At 39.8% G+C, this 20,786-nt stretch overlaps 1 protein-coding gene across 7 annotated transcripts in view; it reads left to right on the plus strand.

The window, feature by feature from the left end:
- Nucleotides 1–20,786, plus strand: part of DOCK4 (dedicator of cytokinesis 4) — a 312,022-nt gene that overhangs the window by 251,301 nt on the left and 39,935 nt on the right. For 4 of the 7 annotated variants that reach the window (XM_020810435.3, XM_020810438.3, XM_020810440.3 and 1 more), the window contains exons 33-37: nucleotides 322–348; nucleotides 524–619; nucleotides 6,209–6,269; nucleotides 16,432–16,525; nucleotides 19,376–19,524. In XM_020810435.3, coding sequence (XP_020666094.1) covers nucleotides 322–348; nucleotides 524–619; nucleotides 6,209–6,269; nucleotides 16,432–16,525; nucleotides 19,376–19,524 — 427 coding nt within the window. The remainder of the gene's footprint in view (nucleotides 1–321; nucleotides 349–523; nucleotides 620–6,208; nucleotides 6,270–16,431; nucleotides 16,526–19,375; nucleotides 19,525–20,786) is intronic. The other 3 variants (XM_020810436.3, XM_020810439.3, XM_078376832.1) reach the window with 1 other exon arrangement.

A 20,786-nucleotide genomic window follows, 5' to 3' on the forward strand; every position in this document is an offset into this window, starting at 1 on the left:
ACTAAAGTAGAGGAGGAAAAATCCTACATTGGGAAGATTTGAAATCTCGTCGGAAGGGAGCAGGGAGATGGGAAATGCTCTCCTCTAGGTAACAAAACCTTCAATTTATTTTCTTGGTGGCAAAATGCTGGTCTAGTAAATAGCACAATAGAGTAAGAATGGAATATAAACTCTGAAGCTTCTGTGTGTAAAGGCTGTGAAATCTCTCTCTGTGTGTGCATATCTACATATTGAAAATAGGATGTTATCTCTCTGTGTGTTGACTTGGAGTTGGCTAACCTAAAAAAAATCAATTTGCCTTGTCAATGCTTCCTGGACTAGAATTCCACTCTTTGGTCCGTATCCCAGGTAAGATAATACTTGCAATTGTGTTTTGTATGAGAAAGGGGGGAAAGTATATATTTAAATGTGTGAATGAGCAGATATTGCTAAGACATTTTTGGGTACCTTTGAGTACAAATGGTTGTTATGGAGACCGGTAAAAATAAATGCTGATATTCTGCCCTGGGTTCATTCCTTCTAGCCTGCTAAAGAAAATTGAACGTGAAACATGGAGAGAAAGTGGCGTTTCATTAATTGCCACTGTAACTCGCCTTATGGAGAGGCTGCTGGACTACAGGTGAGCAATTGTTGCATGCTTTATAAGAAGAAATATTCAGTTGTCTGCAAGTCTAACAACAGTATTTTGTTGGGGTCGATGATTATTGCCAAGAAATACACACATACTCATAGACCCTAAGTTTTCAGGAGCAGATATGCCAGAAGTCATAAAATATGATTTTAAGCCCCTTCTGTGGCCTTTAGCAAACATAAAGGACAGTGTTCCAGGACAGAAACAAAAAAAGGTTGGTATGGCTTCCCATATGTGGGATATAGATGGAAAGATCATATGCCCCTCCCCACCCTATCAAAAACTGTATTGAAAACTTGCATATCAAGAGGAAGCAGTCTTGCTTAATCTTCTTTTTGAACAACATGTTAATTTTCTGTGTCCAGGAAGGTTTCCTCTCTTCAAACATTGTGAAGTTAGAAACAGTTTGTAGAATTCCATGTTCCCAGTATATACAGATATGCTCTAAGTGTTACTGCATAGGTTATTTTCATAGAAGAGACACATAAGAGCAAAGGGCTGCCTTTGCTACTAAAGCCAGATCTATGTCTCTGGCAGGTGACGGTGTGTCACAGAAGCATAGCAAATTCTTAGTTCTATGATCAATTATCATTGCATTTTTATTTTCATTGGGGCTGGGGAGGAAGACTTGTTGGATTGACTGTGTCCAGTGGAAAACTAACTTGACTTGACTTCGGCATGAATATGGGAGGTAGGGGGTGTCATTTGCTATTCCACCTCAGGCAGGAAAATGTATTGAGCTGCCTTTGCCATGTTAAGGTCAGGGGTGGCATCAGCACTGCGTTGTTCCTTGCCATTCTTCTTCTGATGCATTTCATATAGGACACGATGCAATTCCTTCTCACTTTGAACAGCCCTGCAAGCTGTTACAGCTGATGTGGTTGACAAGAGAGGACTAATAGCTTTAGACACTGTACTTTTTGAATGGAAGACCATCTGTGGCCTGGAAACATAACACTGAGTAGGCACACATATAGGAGATAGGTGGTGAAACTCTCCATTCTTTCTTCTTGATGCCACATGAGATTTGGACTCAAGAAACTTTGAGTTGCTCATGTCTGTCCATCTACACCTATGACATACTAGTTGTCCATGTAGTTTCTTAGATCGATGGAGATCCCACCCATCTAGGTTGACACTGTTTATCAGGCAATATGCTGTTAACCATGTTGCTTTGCAAGGTCATCATTTAACAACAGAAAGCATAAGTGGTTTTGCATTTGGGATTCAGAGTGAATAACAACACCTGCAGTTTTAATAAAGCAATAGTAGCTGCTGCTGCTGCTGCTCCTTCTCCTCCATTACTGATCCATGATATCTGGGTGTCTGAAGAAGGAACAAAATGCTGTTGCCCCAACCCCTTTCTTTTTTTTCTCTTTAGTATCGGTGACATCTTCTAGCATATCTGACAGCAGCAGATTTAAGGGATTCAAAACATATTATTTGGCCCTCCTTATTCCATCCCTCGCTGGAAGGGAACATCCAGGAGAACAACTTTTGTTTCCTTCCAGTCTGCCAGCTGATGTGGTCACCTCACACTGCCAGGGGAAAAAGCCAGACCTATGAGAGCAAACCAAATCTGTTACCGAAATGTAATTTGCATTAAAAGGGGCAGACACTTGTGGCTTACAAGATGTTGTGGGTTTGTAAATGCTGTCACCCCCGCACCACTGGCTGTTCTAGCTAGGGCTGATGAGAGCTACTGTTCAGTCACATCTGGAGGGCCACATTTTGCTTTTCCCTACCTTACAACAGTCTTATCATCCTAGATTACAGATAAATGGACTGTGGTTAACAGGGAAGGATTTACTTAAGACTGCCTAGTGAGTTTTTGACATAGGTGAGATTCAGATGGTGTATTTCTTGATCCACAGCTCAGTCTTTTAGCCACTAGTCATCAAAGTACGTGTTTGTTCTCCCACCACCACTGCTACCTCTAAGCCAAATTCAGAGAAATATTGATTGCAATCTTCATATGGATGTTTACTTAAGAATCTGCTTCACTGAGTTTAGTGGAACTTATGGATCGTATGGATCTTGAATCCCAGTCTCTTTTATAGTTTTAGGTTTGTAGACATTCTATATACCGTACTTGAAATATTTGCTGTCTTTGTTTTCAGTTTCATACAGCTTGTAAAAACAATGGAACCTTAAAGATTAATATATTTTATTTGTCCTAAGCTTTTGTAGACTGCAGCCCACTTCATCAGATGGAAACTGTTACCCAAGTAGGCAGGTATTATTTATACACAGGCTTGAGTGGGAGGAAGATGAAGGGAAACAGAGAGGCTACAAATACAAACACTGATGATTATCATTTAAGAAAGCAAAGGTACAGACAATTAAGGGCAGTGTGGTGCTTTTCACTGTAGAAACAATTGTTAAGACAATCATCCATATTTGTATTTTGCATTTCTTTCTCCCTTCATCCCCATCCCACCCAAACATTTATAACTGTCTCTGCCTGCTTAGGCAACGTTCCTTGCATCAGATTCTGTGGGCTGCAGCTTGTGAAAGCTTCTGCCAAATTAATGCTTGTTGTCTTTAAAGTATCAGAATATTCTTTTCTGTTTTTTATCTGTTGCAGCAAACGAAGGGTGCAGCTCTACAGTGGGGAAAATGTGAATAGATCCATTGCAAAGTTGCAGCTGGGAAGATGGGTTTCCGCAGGTTCATTTGCCTCAGTCCACCACATAGGAGTCAGCAAAGAGAGGGAAATAAATCAACCTTGTTTGTAGCTTATTAACTATTTGAATCTTCTCCTCCCTACACCTGGTACCTGCATCTGCTTGTTTGCCTCTTCCCATTCAGTTTTTTTTCCTTTTTAAAAAAGGGGGACAGCTAGGGGACTGGGTGGGGTAGGTGAGGAATCGTCAGAGAGAGAGGAGGACATTTTGTATTTTAGCCTTGTTTCTAGCTTATTAAGAAAAAAGAGGACTCAGTGCGCACAGGCACAGAGAGAGAGAGAGAGAGAGAGAGAGAGAGAGAGAGAGAGAGAGTGTTGTTTTTTAAGGTGGCTTGACTCTAACAATCTAGATTTGCAAGAGGCACAGTTAGAGCCAAAGTACCGTAAAACTTCCTTCTCTTTCTACCACATGCTTGCTCTGTTTTTATCCTCCTTTGGTTCCCTGGCTGCCCTAGTGCTAGATTAGCAAGTTGTTAAATAAAAGAATAAGTAAGTAAGTAAGTAAGTAAGTAAGTAAGTAAGTAAGTAAGTAAGTAAGTAAGTAAGTAAGTAAGTAAGTAAGTAAGTAAGTAAGTAAGTAAGTAAGTAAGTAAGTAAGTAAGTAAGTAAGTAAGTAAGTAAGTGAAAGAAAGAAAGAAAGAAAGAAAGAAAGAAAGAAAGAAAGAAAGAAAGAAAGAAAGAAAGAAAGAAAGGGAAGCTGAAACAGACCTAGACACCAGGTGTGGAGAGGACAGGATTCAAGTGGCAACAATTTTCCCTGCTGCCCTGATTCTCTCATGGTACTGCTGTAGCTTGGCTGGATTGGCTCAAATACAACATCTACAAACCCCTCCACATTAGCTCAAGTGATTGTACCAATTTTATATCAGGTAGTCAGTGGGAAACAATGTGAACCAGGCCATCCTAATTCTAGAGCATTTCCCACATTATTCGTCAGTGTAATTTTACCCTTACACCGTTACCTCATCTCTATTGAAATTACATGTTTTAGTTGCTCAGGTTTAGATTCTGGTTCCAAAAAGCTACTTCAGGCATACCGAAGTGCTGAAAACAATTATAAACACAGAGATCTTATTGTACTGTACTGTTTTTTGGGTCCTAGTTTGGATCTCTGCATAGTGGTGAGTTTGTGATGGGGCAATGTATGCACCTTCTTCAGTCCGATGACACTGAAAATAGTACAGTGGTGCCTCGCATAGCGAGGTTAATCTGTTCTGGATTAACCTTCGCTATAGCGAAACATCGCTGAACGGGACAGGGAAAGCCATTGGAACGCATTAAACATCGTTTAATGCGTTCCAAAAGGCTCCTCTACTCACCGTTCAGCGAGGTTTCCTATGGCCGGCAGCCATTTTCGCACCCTCGTTAAGTGAGGGGAGGGCGCGAAAATGCTGCGCGCAGCCATTTTGAGGCTTCCGGCGGCCATTTTGTCCGCCAAACAGCTGATCGTCGGAGCTTCATTTTGCGAAGATCGGTAAGCGAAACGCTTACCGATCTTCGCAAAGCGAAATTCTCCCTATCTGAAGCTCGTTGAGCGATCGCATTAGCGATCCAAAAAAAACGGATCGCTATGCGATTTCATCGTTATACGGTGCGCTCGTTAAGCGAGGTCCTACTGTATTTTGTTTCAATCTAAGGCAGAAGGATGTTTTTTAAAAAAATGTTAACTACTTTGTAGTGAAATGTGCATAATGATATTGATGATAATTAATTCAGTACTCTCCATGTACTGCATTTGGCTCTTTGCAAGGGAATGTAGTTCCCCCAACCCAAGGGCTTACCATATCCAGAGTAGGTATCAGAGAAACAAGCAAGGAAAGGAATGAAGCAGAAGGAACAGAGGAAGAATGTGTGATAATTACAGTGACTGTCACGCACCCCCAGTGACCCCTGTATGTTTTGCCTCTCACACAAGTTCACCTTCGGACACAACTTGTTCTTTTCACTTTTATTCGCTGCCACCAGAGGATATTATACTTACTATATCAATTATGAATCTCACACTCTTGCTGCCAAAGATAACTAGGTTTATTTACGGAGTAGTAAGAAAATCACAGAAAGAAAATCATGGATGTTCTATTATCATTCATTCAATAAACTTGGATTGGATTACAGTGTATGTAAGCTTGCTTGTATTCATTTACTTTAATCAAGGTCTCAATATATTCTTTGTCTATGTACTTCTAATTCCTTTTAACTCTTTAATATTCTATAATACACCAACTGTCCCATATCTTGTCTAAACACTTCACAGTCTTTAATCTAACTCCCTCTCTGACACACACAGTTTTCCTGACTCCACCCCTCCTGTCCGGTCATAGGCTCCTGCACTAGAGCTCTAAAATGCCTGACAGGAGTGACGTGTGGGCTGTCTGCCACAGTGGCGTATATAGCTTTACCGTGTTTCTCCGAAAATAAGACAGGGTCTTATATTAATTTTTGCTCCAAAAAACACATTAGGGCTTATTTTCAGAGGATGTTTTATTTTTTTAATGTACAGCAATCTACATTTATTCAAATATAGTCATGTCATCTTATTCTGGTTGTTGCACAATGTTGGAGGGCAGGGTTTCACTTAACTGGGGCTTATTCTTGGGGTAGGGCTTATATTACGAGCATCCTGAAAAATTATACTAGGGTTTATTTTCAGTTTAGGTCTTATTTTTGGGTAAACAGGGTAATTTAGGGTTGATTTATGCCAATTCCCCATTTGGAGCCATCAGCTATTTGATTTCACTTTAAGAATACCAGTTGTTACAGATTCTTGTATCAACAGTATATTTGAATATTTTAGCACATATATTTCTCTCAGAAACATCATTTTATCTGATGTGCATAATTAATTCTTTCCCACATAATTTGATCTGATTTTCTTCCTCCACCACATCCAGGGACTGTATGAAAATGGGAGAAGTGGATGGCAAAAAGATTGGCTGTACTGTCAGCTTGTTGGTGAGTATCACTTTGACTTGGAAGATCTTAATTTTCACACTGAAGATCTGTATGGGAAGACAATGAATGCAGTTTTAACAAAGGAGGCACGGTGGAGAATTAAACTCCCAACCTAAACTACTGAGCTATTCCCAGCCCAAGGATGTTTTGAATATGGCGACAACATTGTTTAGATGTATTCTCAAAGGCTTTCATGGCCGGGATCCGATGGTTGTTGTGAGTTTTCCTGGCTGTTTGGCTGTGTTCTTAAGGTTTTTCTTCCTAACATTTCACCAGTCTCTGTGGCCGGCATCTTCAGAGGACAGGAGTCAGAACTCTCTCTGTGCTCTGGTGCAGTTTGTTGGATAGTTGAGTATAGCTCAGGGATCAGCTTTTGTCCTTTTCAGGAGATTGGGTGATTATGGTGATCAGTGTGTCTTTGATGTGGGTGTATTGTGATAAGGGGGAGAAGTTATCTGTCACTTTGATTGATGGATGTAGTTAGCTGGTCTTTTGTTTGCAGTGATCACCGGTCCTTGTGCCTGGGTAGAGTTTGTTGACCTTTTGCAGGCTGTATTTTTCAGTGCTAGGAGCCAGACTTTGTTGAGTTTCAAACTTTTCTTTTTTGTTGAAGCTCTGCTTGTGTTTGTGGATTTCAATGGCTTCCCTGTGCAGTCTAACATAATGATTGCTGTTGTTGTCCAGTACTTCTATGTTTTGAAATAGAATTTCATGTCCAGCTTGTTTTAGGGCATGTTCAGCTACTGCCGATTTTTCCGGTTGTTTTAGTCTGCAGTGTCTCTCATGTTCTTTGATTCTGGTGTGGGTGCTATGTTTTGTGTTTCCAATATATACCTGGCCACAACTGCAATGTATCCAGTATACTCCTGCAGTGGTGAGGGGTTCCCTTTTGTCCTTTGCTGACCATAACATTTGTTGTATTTTTGTGGTGGGCCTGAATACTATTTGTGTGTGTGTTTAGTCGTTTAGTCGTGTCCGACTCTTCGTGACCCCATGGACCAGAGCACGCCAGGCCCTCCTGTCTTCTACTGCCTCCCGGAGTTGTGTCAGGTTCATGTTGGTTGCTTCGCAGACACTGTCCAGCCATCTCATCCTCGGTCGTCCCCTTCTCCTCTTGCCATCACACTTTCCCAACATCAGGGTCTTTTCCAGGGAGTCTTTTCTTCTCATTAGATGGCCAAAGTACTGGAGCCTCAGCTTCAGGATCTGTCCTTCCAATGAGCACTCAGGCTTGATTTCCTTTAGAACTGATAGGTTTGTTCTCCTTGCAGTCCAGGGGATTCTCAAGAGCCTCCTCCAGCACCACAATTCAAAGGCATCAATTCTTCGGCGGTCTGCTTTCTTTATGGTCCAGCTCTCACTTCCATACATCACGACAGGAAAAACCATAGCTTTGACTATTCGGACTTTTGTTGGCAAGGTGATGTCTCTGCTTTTCAAGATGCTGTCCAGATTTGTCATCGCTTTCCTCCCAAGAAGAAGGCGCCTTTTAATTTCAGGGCTGCTGTCTCCATCTGCAGTGATCATGGAGCCCAGGAAGATAAAATTTGACACTGCCTCCATATCTTCCCCTTCTATTTCCCAGGAGGTGATGGGACCAGTGGCCATGATCTTAGTTTTTTTGATGTTGAGTTTCAGACCGTTTTTTGCACTCTCCTCTTTCACTCTCATTACAAGGTTCTTTAATTCCTCCTCATTTTCTGCCATCAGAGTGGTATCATCTGCATATCGGAGGTTGTTGATATTTCTTCCGGCAATCTTAATTCCGGCTTGGGTTTCTTCCAGTCCAGCCTTCCGCATGATGTATTCTGCATATAAGTTAAATAAGCTGGGGGACAATATACAGCCTTGCCGTACTCCTTTCCCAATTTTGAACCACTCAGTTGTTCCATGACCAGTTCTAACTGTTGCTTCCTGTCCCACATATAGGTTTCTCAGGAGACAGATAAAGTGGTCAGGCACTCCCATTTCTTTAAGAACTTGCCATAGTTTGCTGTGGTCCACACAGTCAAAGGCTTTCGCATAGTCAATGAAGCAGAAGTAGATATTTTTCTGGAACTCTCTGGCTTTCTCCATAATCCAGCGCAAGTTAGCAATTTGGTCTCGAGTTCCTCTGCCTCTTCGGAATCCAGCTTGTACTTCTGGGAGTTCTCGGTCCACATACTGCTGAAGCCTACCTTGTAGGATTTTGAGCATAACCTTGCTAGCGTGCGAAATGAGTGCAATTGTACGGTAGTTGGAGCATTCTTTGGCACTGCCTTTCTTTGGGATTGGGATGTAGACTGATCTTTTCCAGTCCTCTGGCCACTGTTGAGTTTTCCAATACTATTTGTAGGTTGTGTTTTTTCAAAATTTCCCGATGCGGTCCGTGACCCCTTTGATGTATGGCAGAAATACTTTATTTGTGGGTGGCTGTTTTTCCTCTTCAGATTGGTGTTTTCTTGGTTTGATGGCTCTTGTGATTTCATTCTTGGAGTAGCCATTTGCCTGTAGGGCCCAGCTCAGGTGGTTGAGTTCGGTGCTGAGAAATTGAACTTCACAGTTCCACTTTGGATGGTCTACCAGTGTTTTGATTATGCTTCTTTTTTGTTGTGGGTGGTGGTTGGAGTTTTTGAGTAGGTACTGGTCTGTGTGGGTGGGTTTTCTGTAGACCTTGTGTCCTAATAGGAGGTCAGTTTTGCGTATGACCAGGACATCTAAGAAAGGGAGTTGGCACTCTATTTTCTTTTTCCATGGTGAATTGCCTATTTGGGTGGATGCTGTTGAGATGGTTTAGAAATTCTTCCAGTTTTTCTTCACCATGGTTCCAGATTGTGAAGGAGTCATGCACGTATCGGAACCAGACTGTGGGTGCGAAGGGTGCCAAAGCCATGGCCTGTTTTTCAAAATGTTCCATGTAGAAGTTTGCTATAACTGGGCTGAGGGGGCTCCCCATGGCCACTCTATCTGTCTGTTCATAGAACTCGTTATCCCACTGAAAACAGTTGGTCATTAGGCAGTGTTGGAAAAGGGCCTTGATGTCTTCTGAAAAAGGGCCTTGATGTCTTCAGAAAACCCACCCACAACAAAAACATGCTGATCATCATAATCACCCAATCTCCTGAAAAGGACAAAAGCTGATCCCAGAGCTATAAATACTCAACTATCCAACAAACTGCACCAGAGCACAGAGAGAGTTCTGACTCCTGTCCTCTGAAGATGCCGGCCACAGAGACTGGCGAAATGTTAAGAAGAAAAACTTTAAGAACACGGCCAGACAGCCTGGAAAACTCACAACAACCGACATTGTTTAGAGTTAGGGAAATGCTACATTTTGGAACAACAGCTTCCAGAACTTCCCAGCCAGCATTGCCACTGACTGCTGTGGCTGCAGGATTCTGAGAGTCCAAAAATGTAACTTTCCAAGAAGCCTTGGCATCTATGCTCTTGCCTAATTTTAGACAGTTCTGGCAACACTGTTCTCATTCGTCAGCAGAGCCCCCTTTTAACGCTGACATTTTATACTTAAAAAAGAAAACAGCATGATGCATGCTTTCCTCAGAGTCATTGGCCATGATCCAAGGAAGTAAGAGTCTGCCAGCCTTGCCAGTACTTCTGGCATACTCCCAGTGACCGGGCTGATGAAGAAACCTCTTGGTTCTGATAGCATTGCCTACGTTTCCCATGGGCAGGAAGATCTGCCTCCAGTGAGCCTGGTGTGTAATTTCTCTCCTTTCTTACTGCTTCTGAGAATGTTTGCCCTGTTGGATCCCAACATCACTTTACGTATTCTAGTGAGGTAGTGTACATAAACTCAGTTTTCCCACTAGTAATACCTCGGAGACTGTTCCATCACACCTACAAGCTCAGAGTAAACAAGAAAAAATTTGCTGTTCGAAGCCCATAAACTACTTTAAATTTTGAAAGGTAATCTACACATTTTTTTCTTTTTGAACAACTGATTGATGCATTGATCAATAATATTTTAAAATCTCCTCTTCTTCTCATTCTCCTCCTCCTCCTCCTCTTTTGCCCATGAGGGTACCCAAAAGTGATGCATGATTAAATCCTAACATAAAAAGAAAACCTGGACAACCTTCTTTAAAAAGAGACTAACAAGAACTTTAAAATCACTGATATGTAATATATCAGAACTCAAAAACAGACTGATTTTTTTGAAAGCAGTGATGTACAACAAATTCAGTAGACAGAAAGAAAACAGAGGTAAAAGCATTATTTAACAACAGGGTAAAAATAATTTTTAAAACTAAAGTCCTGATGAAATAATACTGATTTGGAAGCTTGTCAAAGCCTCACTAAGAACAAAATCATCCTAACTTCCCTTGGGGGCGTGGTAGACAATAGAAGTACTGCTATAGTACTGCTCTTTCCTATTCATTCCCAGTCTAACATCTCGACAGGATGAACATTCATCTGCATCCCTGCTGAAAGGCAGGCTCCTTCAAATATGGTGCTCCCAAGCCATTATGTATGAGAAGGTGAAGCACATTGCTTACCAAGGGTAGGAGCCCCTTCTGGTTGCTTGTTTGAGCATTTAGAATGTTTGCCACTGTGACACAGATAAGAGCCAGACAGCTGCAAGCCACAGGGCAATTTTCCTGGCGTGGGGTTCATCAAAGTAACAGTAAAATATCTGTTATGGAAAGGATAACGTTCCATACTGGTTAATCCCTCCCCTTTTTTTCCTTTTCTTTTTGGCAAGGGTTTCTCAGTAAAAGATAAGCTGCCCTCAGTCAGAGTGAACCTGACTCTGCCCTTCTGTCAAGGACCTTCGTCCCAATTGGAGGCAGGAAGAAAAATAAAGATACATTGGATGTCCCTGATCCTAGGTCTAGAAGACACAAGATGTAAAATCCTGAAAATCCTGACAACAGAAGAGGTTGTTTTGTAGGCATATGGTCCTTATCATGGACCACATACCTATGAAAGGAATGTTTTTTTGGGGGGGAAGGAGAGGGATTAAAACAAGAAAGGCAACCATCACACAAATACAGTAGGACCCCCATATCCATAAGATTGGTATCCACAGTTTCAGTTATCCATGGTTTATCACAGCCCTATATACAAAACACAAGGGGTGGGCTTTGTGGCCTTTGTCCCACGTCGTTGTGTGTTATGTATAGAATTTACTACTATTTGTGGTTTCAGGCATTTGCAGTAGATTGTGGAAAGGATCCCCTGCAGGTACAGGGGTCCTGCTGTACAAGTCCAAATAAAAGCAATAAAATCAGTTTAACCTATTTATAGTACCACCTCGCATAGTGTTGGGTTTTAGATCATACACAGACTTCATCACAGAAAGGATAATCTGAGACTATATTGGCATCTAATAAGATAATATTTGGTGAATGACAAAGATTACATTATAGAGTGAAATCTTGTGTATGCCTTTTAGGAATCAAGTCCTACTGTGTACAGTACTGCAACTGAAGTGGGATTATGTTTATGATTACACTTGTTTATAGACTGGAAGGCCTCATTTTTTATTTATGTTTGAGTTTGTATATGAATAATATTTACACACTGTTCACAGTACTGCGTAAAATAAGAATGGATGGTACTTTTAGTAGGCCACTTCAGATATATAAATATCTACACATACACATATACCGTATTTTTCGCACCATAAGACGCACTTTCCCCCCACAAAACAGGGGGGTGGAAAGTCTGTGCGTCTTATGGAGCGAAGAAAACAGATTATATTTTCCTGTTTTCATATCCTAAAAAATTGGTGCGTCTTATGGAGCGAAAAATACGGTATATGCCAATCTCTAAAGTACTGCAAGACTCTTCTTTAGGCTGAATGTTGTGAGTTTGATAGCACACAAGAGCAGAAAAGTCCAAAACTTCTTATGGCCCAATGCTGATGCTACAGGATCTGAAGTTAACATCCCAAGGATGCAAACTCGAAAAATCAGTTGTGTGTTGTATCAAATTTTTCCTCAGGGGAAGTCCCATTTCTGTATACACTAATGAGCCTTCCTTTCCCTTTTGTGGAAACACATGACTTTTGCCCAGAACCATATTGGAAGACCTGAAGATTAAATTTGGAGCCTATATGAGAGCTGGTGTACTTTCTAAACTCTGATAGAAACACATTGAGGCTGACATCTGTCCTATGGGATAGACTAGGCTGAGAGAGTTCCTTATCTATGGCTAAACAAGAACCTCAGCCTGAGTTCCTATCTATCCTAGGGATGTTGTTGATGATTTTTTTTTACATGTAGTGCCCCCCCCGAGTGTGCAGTTGGAAAAAAAGTAGGTGAGTTGGAAATGGATAGCTATGCAGTTGAAGAAACAGAGACACCATTAGACAAGTTATGTATATCTGTTTATTAAGAAAACACAACAAGCAGTGTCAGGTAACACAGTTTATACAAGGGCTAGGAAGTGCTTGATTCCCTGAGTCCCAAAGGGGTCAGTTATCTCCCCAATGCTTGGGTGTTCTTCTCAACCCAGCACTATCAATGCAGTCCCAGGTCATATCTGTAGTATCTTATGCCTTTTTACATCTGAGGTGGATACGCAGCTGTTTCCCTTCCTTGACACCAGATCCCTCACCATGTTGATCCATGCATTGGTAGTCTCATGTTTAGACTATTGTAATGCTCCCTATGTGTACTGGCTACCTGTTTGTTTCTGTGCCAACTTCAAAGTGATGATGCTGTTTTACAAAGCCCTAAATGGTTTGGAACCTTGATACCTGGCAGAATGCCTCTTTCTGATGAGATCTGCCCATTTTACATGATCTTCCCAGGCTGGGCAGATAAGAACACTGACCTTCTCAGCAGTTCCTCCCTGCCTTTGGAACAATCTCTGACCTGAAATTCACATGGCCCTTCACTGACAAGCTTTAAATGATCACTGAACACATGGCTTTTAGGCAGGCTTTCCTAGAGTATTTAACATTATAACACAGTGGTTGTTTCAGCATTTTCTACTACCCATTCCACCATCTTGCTTTTAAATTATTCAAAAATATTTTTAGGTTTTTATTTAGATTGCGAGTTTATGTTCATTTGATGTTTAATTTTGATTTTGATTGTTATTATATTTATCATTTATCTGGTTTTTAGTTGTAAACAGCCCAGAGTGGCCCTGGTAGCACGATGGGCAGTATAGAAGTTAAATAAAATTGCCCAAGTCATAAAACAACTTTTTTTTTTTTGCTGAAGACTAGTCTTTTTTGCCTTCACCTTCAAGTAACACTTAGCCTGAAGATTTGTATTTGGTTTTCGGATGGTGGGGTCTGAGCAGGCATTTGCACAATTGAAATTTTTTGCTTTAAATACCCTAAGTATTCCTGCATAAGAATCAGTGATATGAATTGTGGTCCCTTCTAATTTCTCAATCTCTTATCAGTATTTCCATCCTAATGCATGCAACAGTCTTTTTAATCCAAGAGAAAAACCTTTAGCACACAGAGAACAATGTTATACGGAGCAATGGAGCTCAATGCATATGAAAAGTCCAAAACTTCACCTTTTATTTCAAGAGCGAAAAAAGAGAAGTTTTCAGCCATTTTTGTAACTCTGAGAGCTTGCCAGAGTGAGAACTGTGAAGTGACATCTTAATGACAGGGTTGTTTTTTATATATGCTCTGTTTTTTAATTCTCTACCTTGAAACCGCCCATAAGGACCATACTTTGGCATTTACAGTGCTTGATGACAATGTCACTTGCTTTCTCAGTTGTTTCAGATCAGAGTGTCCTGATATGTACTATATTGATAGGCGCTACATTATAAATCCTTTTTGGTTTACAAACACAATATTGACCTTCTCCAAACTAATGGAAGGTGCAGGTTTAGTTCCTGCTAAATGTTTATAGGATCACACTGTAAGAGAAGCAGTGACTCCTTTAGGCTTAGAGCAGGGATAGGGAAGCATTGTATATTGAATGAATGAATTTATTTATTTATTACGGTCGGACCAGCTCATAAAACATTATATGGCTGAAATATACAAAATGCAATTTTTAAAGTGTACAACCCGTTCATAAATGCATTGTGTGTTGAGATCATTGGGACCCTTAAGCTCCAGAAGACCCAGCCAGCATAGCCAAGAGATCATGAGAGTGGTAGTCTAAAATACCTAAAGAGCTAAACTACCCACCCCACCCCCATCCCTAGATTAGAGCAATTAATTCCTGCAATTCTTGTTCAATCAGAACATGGTATAATGAAGCTTTTTCTTATCCATCAACAAAATTATTCCCCCTGCTTTGCTATGCTGTTGGTGGGTCACATGGAACTTGTATGAAAAGGGAATTTCTGTAAATATCACCAGCTGGAGTGATAAGTCATTGATCTTTCAAAGCATGCTATTTGGGGAGGAGACAGAAGAAGCTGTCTTCTAAATGACTGGAGAAGAGACTGTTTCTGCAATTTTAGTGATTTAAAACCCTAAAGCCCATAGTTGTGAATGTATTTCCACATTTTCTTTCCTCTCATTTAAGTAAGGGGATCCAGAAAAAGTATCTATCCAATGGAATGTGTCTGTGTACCATTTTTGCATACATTTATCATAAACAAAACAAATTTATTACCTGAACAAGACATCACTCTGCAAGCACACTCAGAATAAAGCGTGCTACTCCTGTGAAAGTCTTGCAGTCTTAGAACAGAATTGGGTGTAGCATTTGTCAAAAAAATACATTTCCTTCCATCTGGCTCATTCATACCTGGAGGCTATTGTTATGGAAATCAGTAGGCAACAGTAATACAGTTGTGCTGGTTTTTGCTCATCAGTTTGAATGTGTGAACCAGTTCTAAAGGAACATCTAATGCACTTTTTTTCCTTAGGAGAAGAAACACTTAATAGAAAGTACAAAATCAGAATGCAAAATCCACCTGTGAATTTGCATTATAAAGACCCACAACCATTTCTCTTTATGGCTTCATTAAAAACAAGATGTTTTCCCAGGTGATATGGTCATTCTCATGCTACAACCAATATGCAAGTCGGATTGGACAAATCACTGTCCAGAGGAGGTACATCCATCTTCTCTCTGGATTTTCCCAAATATTCTTGGATGGATGAGATACTTACATAAGGCTTACTCATGTCAAGCCCCATTAGCATAATAGTTAAGCAACTAGAATCCGGGAAACAACCATGTGGTCAGTTCTTTGTATGTTGCATTAGATCCTTCAGTGTAAGGATATGCATTGTGCAGAAACTTGGAACAAACATGCTCTGTTGATGGATTCAGGAGACCTAGTCCTGCATCCTTCACTGACATAGCCTTTACAGTGGCCTTAACTGGCATCAGCCATGTATGAATTTTGCATTCCAGTTCAGTTGAAACTTGAATACTAAGATTAGGTTCCCTACATTCAATATGGCTGCATTTCCAGGTTTGTCTTCTGTACTGTTCGTTGAAAGCCTCTTTTCCTTAGAATACCTATTGTTAAAGAATTCACACATGTTCATTCATTAAAAAATACAAACATATATATTTATTTAAACATTTATACATACCACCCACATGGCTCCATAGATCTATTGGAGCAGCTAACAACATTCTACAAATGGCAAGAAGAAAACATTAACAATTTAGAAGTGCACTAAATGGCATGTCCCACACAAAATATTTTGTTGTTAAGGCATTAACAGGTAATCATTCCACACAGACCTAAAACTCTGCACAGTAATCGCCATATCTCAGATCATTAAGCAATGGATTTTCCATTTGCAGCTTTGAATTCCATTGGTGACTAAATGTATCATATTTAGTTTTCTCATCTGGTGTGCTTACAATATTATATTATATATATGTAGTGTACCAATTGGCAGTAACTATCACATTGTATGCAACAGAAAAAAAAGATGAGCTGTATATCTGATTTCCCTCTCTTTCCCTAATTAAGTCGTCTGGTTTGTTATTTTATTTTAACCTAGATCAAAACATTTTTTTGCTTTAAAAATATAAAGTTTTAATACATTTTTAAAGATAAAATTATTCCAACAGAACCAGGAGAATATCACACAAATATGATATTTCAGAGTCCTCTGTCTTCTCCATCTCCAGAAAGCAGAGTCTTCCTGATAGGAAATGGTATAAAATTCAGGAAGCACTTCAGGACTGTGTTAAAGGAGTTGTACTTTATTATTACAGTTCTTTTGTACCCGTCTAATGTTTTACAATGTTTTTCCCCTCAGAATTTTTATAAAACAGAATTGAACAAGGAGGAGATGTATATTCGATATATACATAAATTGTATGACCTGCACCTAAAAGCACAAAACTTCACAGGTAAATGTTTCACCATTTTATCTGGACAAAAATATTTTTGAAAAATTGTTAGTGTGTGTTAGTGGAATAAAGAAGAGTTTTTGAAAGCTTTCATTCGTCTTAATTTGGCATACATGTTTTCAGGGGAAAGCTGGTTGTGACAAGGCATGGGAACAAATTTCTTCTTTATATGCCTTCATTCTAGTTGTAAGCCAGGCACTGAAATTACTGTTTGGGTTTCAATCCTTGATGTTTTATGCAAACCATACCTTGTGCTGTAGTGGCAAACTATTGCTTGCTCAAATGTGGAAGGGAATCAAAGCGGGAAGAGGGACAGAGCAGGGGGAACTCATGTCACATTCCTTTTATTTGAAACCTTCAAAAATTGGTTGCAAATAATAAGTCCGAATGTATCCTTTGAATCTCTAAAATACCTGTTTCCAAGGCAATTTTTTTTTTGTTTTGGTCGGTTAGCTTTTACATCCCTAAGCAATATGTACAGGGTTCAGCAGAGTCATACACACGTTGAGGTAGTAAGATGTAACTTGAGTATAGATCTGTGGATCAGATCAGCCGTCTTCAAACTGATGCCTTCCAGACATTTTGGGCTCCAGTTTGCATCATGCTTGACCTGTAACCATGCCAATGAGGACTGCTGGATTTCTAAAACATATGGGAGATCCCATGTTATGGAAGATTATGTCAGGCATAGCATCATTTGTATTTTCATGTACATTTTATTGAGTGATCTTTTAAAGCCATGTCAATAGTTCTCTAATAATACTGCAGCATTTGCATATGAGATGCCGTTAATAACTTTTCCATTGACAATACCATCATTTGTTTCAACAAGAGTATCTCTATAAATGTTCTTGGTGTACAAATGTTAAGATATCTTTGTCATATTCCTTTGTCATTCGATTTTCAATTTTTACTGCATCCTTTTGTTGTCAGTACAGGTTGCTAATTATATGAATATCTCTTGAATTGAGATCTTTGTTTACTAAAACCTCCATAGCTTGCCTTGTTCTACATTGTCAAAACCTTTCTCATAATAAAACAAGCATACATATTTGCATCCATGGTATGACATCTTTCCCCAAATACATGTATGTAGAATAATGCTTCTCTGGTTCCAAATTTTCCTCTGAATCTAAATTGCAAGTTTCCTGTCACTTCTTTGCACTTCTTGTGCTTTCTGCCATGCTTTTAAAGAAAACCTTCAGTAAATAACTTATTAAACTTACCAATCTGTAATCAATGTGAGTCTTGGGATTTTCTGTTTTGTATAATGTAATAAAGATGGATTCCAGCCAAATTTCAGGAATTATTCTTTGGTAGTTTGATTGAATAGATTCACTAAAATACTTAATTTGCCATTTTCTGCTAGCTACAATACTTCTGTGAAAACATCACTATGCCTATTTCCGCTGTTTGGTGGCTATGTTTCCATTTTCTTCTTTCTATTAGTTCTAATATTCTTCTGCCACCCACTTTTTTCCATTTCCACTTTTGAGGTTGCTGCTCCTGATAGCAGTTGCTCTCCACCCCAACAAACATCTCCTGCCTAATGTAAGGAATCTGGAAATGTCAAGCATTTCCTTTATTGGTAATCTTCCCCAGAATAAAATGATAAGGTTGGAATCTATGAATACTGCTAGTTTTGCTGTACTGCTTCTGGCCAAATTTATGGGCCAACAGTTTTTGGCACAGCCCTCTCCCTTTTAATGCCAGTTTTAAATCTTTCCTTGAAGAGCTGGCAGGCAATGCTGCAATTGCAAATCAGGTTGGTGTACATCTTCTATGTAGTTCAACAGGCTGTGTGTAGTACTGAGATCAATAGTGTTCAGAGGGAAAGTATTTGATATATTTGACCTGGAGTGTGCGGTGTTCCCCAGCACCTGAATATAGTCTCAGAAATCATTTATATACCTCTTTTTAAATAAATGTTTTGTTTTCTAACCTTTTCTCAATAAAACTGAATACCCAGCTCATGATTCCCAATTGTTATGTAATTCTGTTGGCATTCTTCAATGTTGTTCAACACATTGGTGTTGGGAGGAGCTATGTCTTTGTCTTTTATTTTACAGAAAATGGAAGCCATGTCCTTTTTGTTTTATTTTCCCATTATACTGTATACAGATGGACGGACGTGGTCCAAGACAGAAGGACATGATCCTCTAGGTGTTGTTAAATAGCATCTCCTGTGATGTCCAAACATTGGCTAGGCTTGCTAATATGAGTAGGATGGGCAGTTCAGCAACTGGTGCCTACATTTTCTACTCCTTTTTCAAGGGCACTGTTGTAAATAAATGCATGGCAGTTTGTGCTGCATTGGCTGCATTTGGGACATCATCATAAACTGATGTAGACAGGAATAAATATAGGCTTCTTTTCCAGGCTTACACGCCCTGCCTTCCCAGTACAGCTGCAAAGAGGAGTTTGGATCCTTTTGTTTATCATTTTGATGAACCACAGTTTAATGCATTATCCATAGATGACAGATTATTGTTGAACTTAATTGGGGTTTCTTTGGAACCAGCCAGTTTGGTTTACCAAGTGGGGCTTTTTTTTCAATAAACCATACTTAAAGTTAGCCACTTTTTGAAGTTTGGACAGAATCAGAATTGAAAGCTTCTCATCACAAGAGGGAGGAACAAAAATGTGACAGCATTATCTGGGATTTGAAGGGAAGGTTTGACTCATTCTGTTATAGCAAAGACTCATTTATCATGACACCTATGGGGAGTTATCCTAAACAGAAAGAAAACAGATAGATAATAGATTATTTTTAATAGTACTTCTTTAAAAAAAGAAAATTCTACTAATGCTTATATATTTTGTTTCATATTTACTTGCAACCCATGATAGAAGCTGCTTATACACTGTTGCTATATGACGAACTGTTGGAATGGTCAGACCGGCCACTGCGGGAATTTCTGAACTATCCCATGCAGACAGAGTGGCAGCGCAAAGAATATCTTCATCTCACTATCATCCAGAACTTTGACCGAGGAAAAGTAAGTAGATTGGGCTGCCAGTTTTAATTGCTGTTTTGAGCAGTTGATTACTAGAAAGCCCCCCCCCCATTTTGTAAGATATTAGCTTATTTGAAAGTATATTTAATATTCAACGTGAGTTCATCTTTTTGTGTATGTGTGATAACCTCATAGGAAATGAAGTTTACCATCATTATAATTCATAGCATTAGAGTGAAATCCTAGCTAGTTAAAATGGATGAGGATAGCCAGCTAAAGTTGTACTAAATCCTTTCCAGCTTGAGGATGTTGGAGATTGCTTATGGCTACCTTCACCTTGGCCTGTTTTGGTATAAAGCATTTGTCCCGGCCTGGAAGATGATTGGATCTAGCATATGGCTTCTGCTTTTTCCCCATCCCCCTTTTTTTGTCTCTACTGTTGACAGACCTTAGTCAGACCAGTTCTGCTGGGACATGGCTCTGCTAGTAGTTCTCTAGGATCAGCCAACAGAAGGGAGTTGTGCCAAGCACAACGGGATTTCTGGTAGCAGAAGAGATTTCTGTCTGAGTTCGCCCTATAGTGAACATTACTTTAAGTTAGAATTGCACTGTTAATCTGTAGAACGTCTCAGTGCTTGCCTGGTTTTTACCTCATTTAACATCTCCTGTTTACATTTGAAGAAAGAACCCTAGAGCAATGATGATGAATTTTTGTTCTATTGTTTGCAGCCGCTATGCCCCACTGTACTGATTCTATCAACTGTACTAAATCTTTTTAGATCAGCCACCATAGTCTTTAAGCAGCAGAGTGTGCAATGGCTGGGTCTGAATAGTTGGAAACTGGCTACTTTTTTCTTAGCTGATACCAGTTAAAAGCTTGAGTGTGATTTTATAATATATTTAATTTGAATAGTCCATTTTGATAGGATGCTCAGATAGTGTTGTGTTGTCTTTTAAAAAACAGCACAATTGCTCCACAGGACAACAAAAGACTTGGGCTTCTATTTGTTTGCTTGTTTATGTTGTAACACATCTGCTTGCTATAAGGAAAAACACTTCTGAGAAGTTAAGAATCCTACTGGGCATACCCATGCTCTTGGCACTGCCTAAAAATACCATTCTGGGGTGAAGCCTTGTTATAACAGACTTATGCAGATGTCACTCCAAAAGTATCTGCCACTGTGCATTATGGACTATAGGGCCACATCTCTAGCCCTAACAAGAACCATATTAAGCCTCTCCCCCTTCTTTTTCTGAGTAGTGTGTGCATACAGAAGCCTTTGAACATAGACCCCTGTGCTCAT

The sequence above is a fragment of the Pogona vitticeps genome, chromosome 5, assembly GCF_051106095.1.
Source record: "Pogona vitticeps strain Pit_001003342236 chromosome 5, PviZW2.1, whole genome shotgun sequence".
NCBI classification, from domain to species: Eukaryota; Metazoa; Chordata; class Lepidosauria; order Squamata; family Agamidae; genus Pogona; species Pogona vitticeps.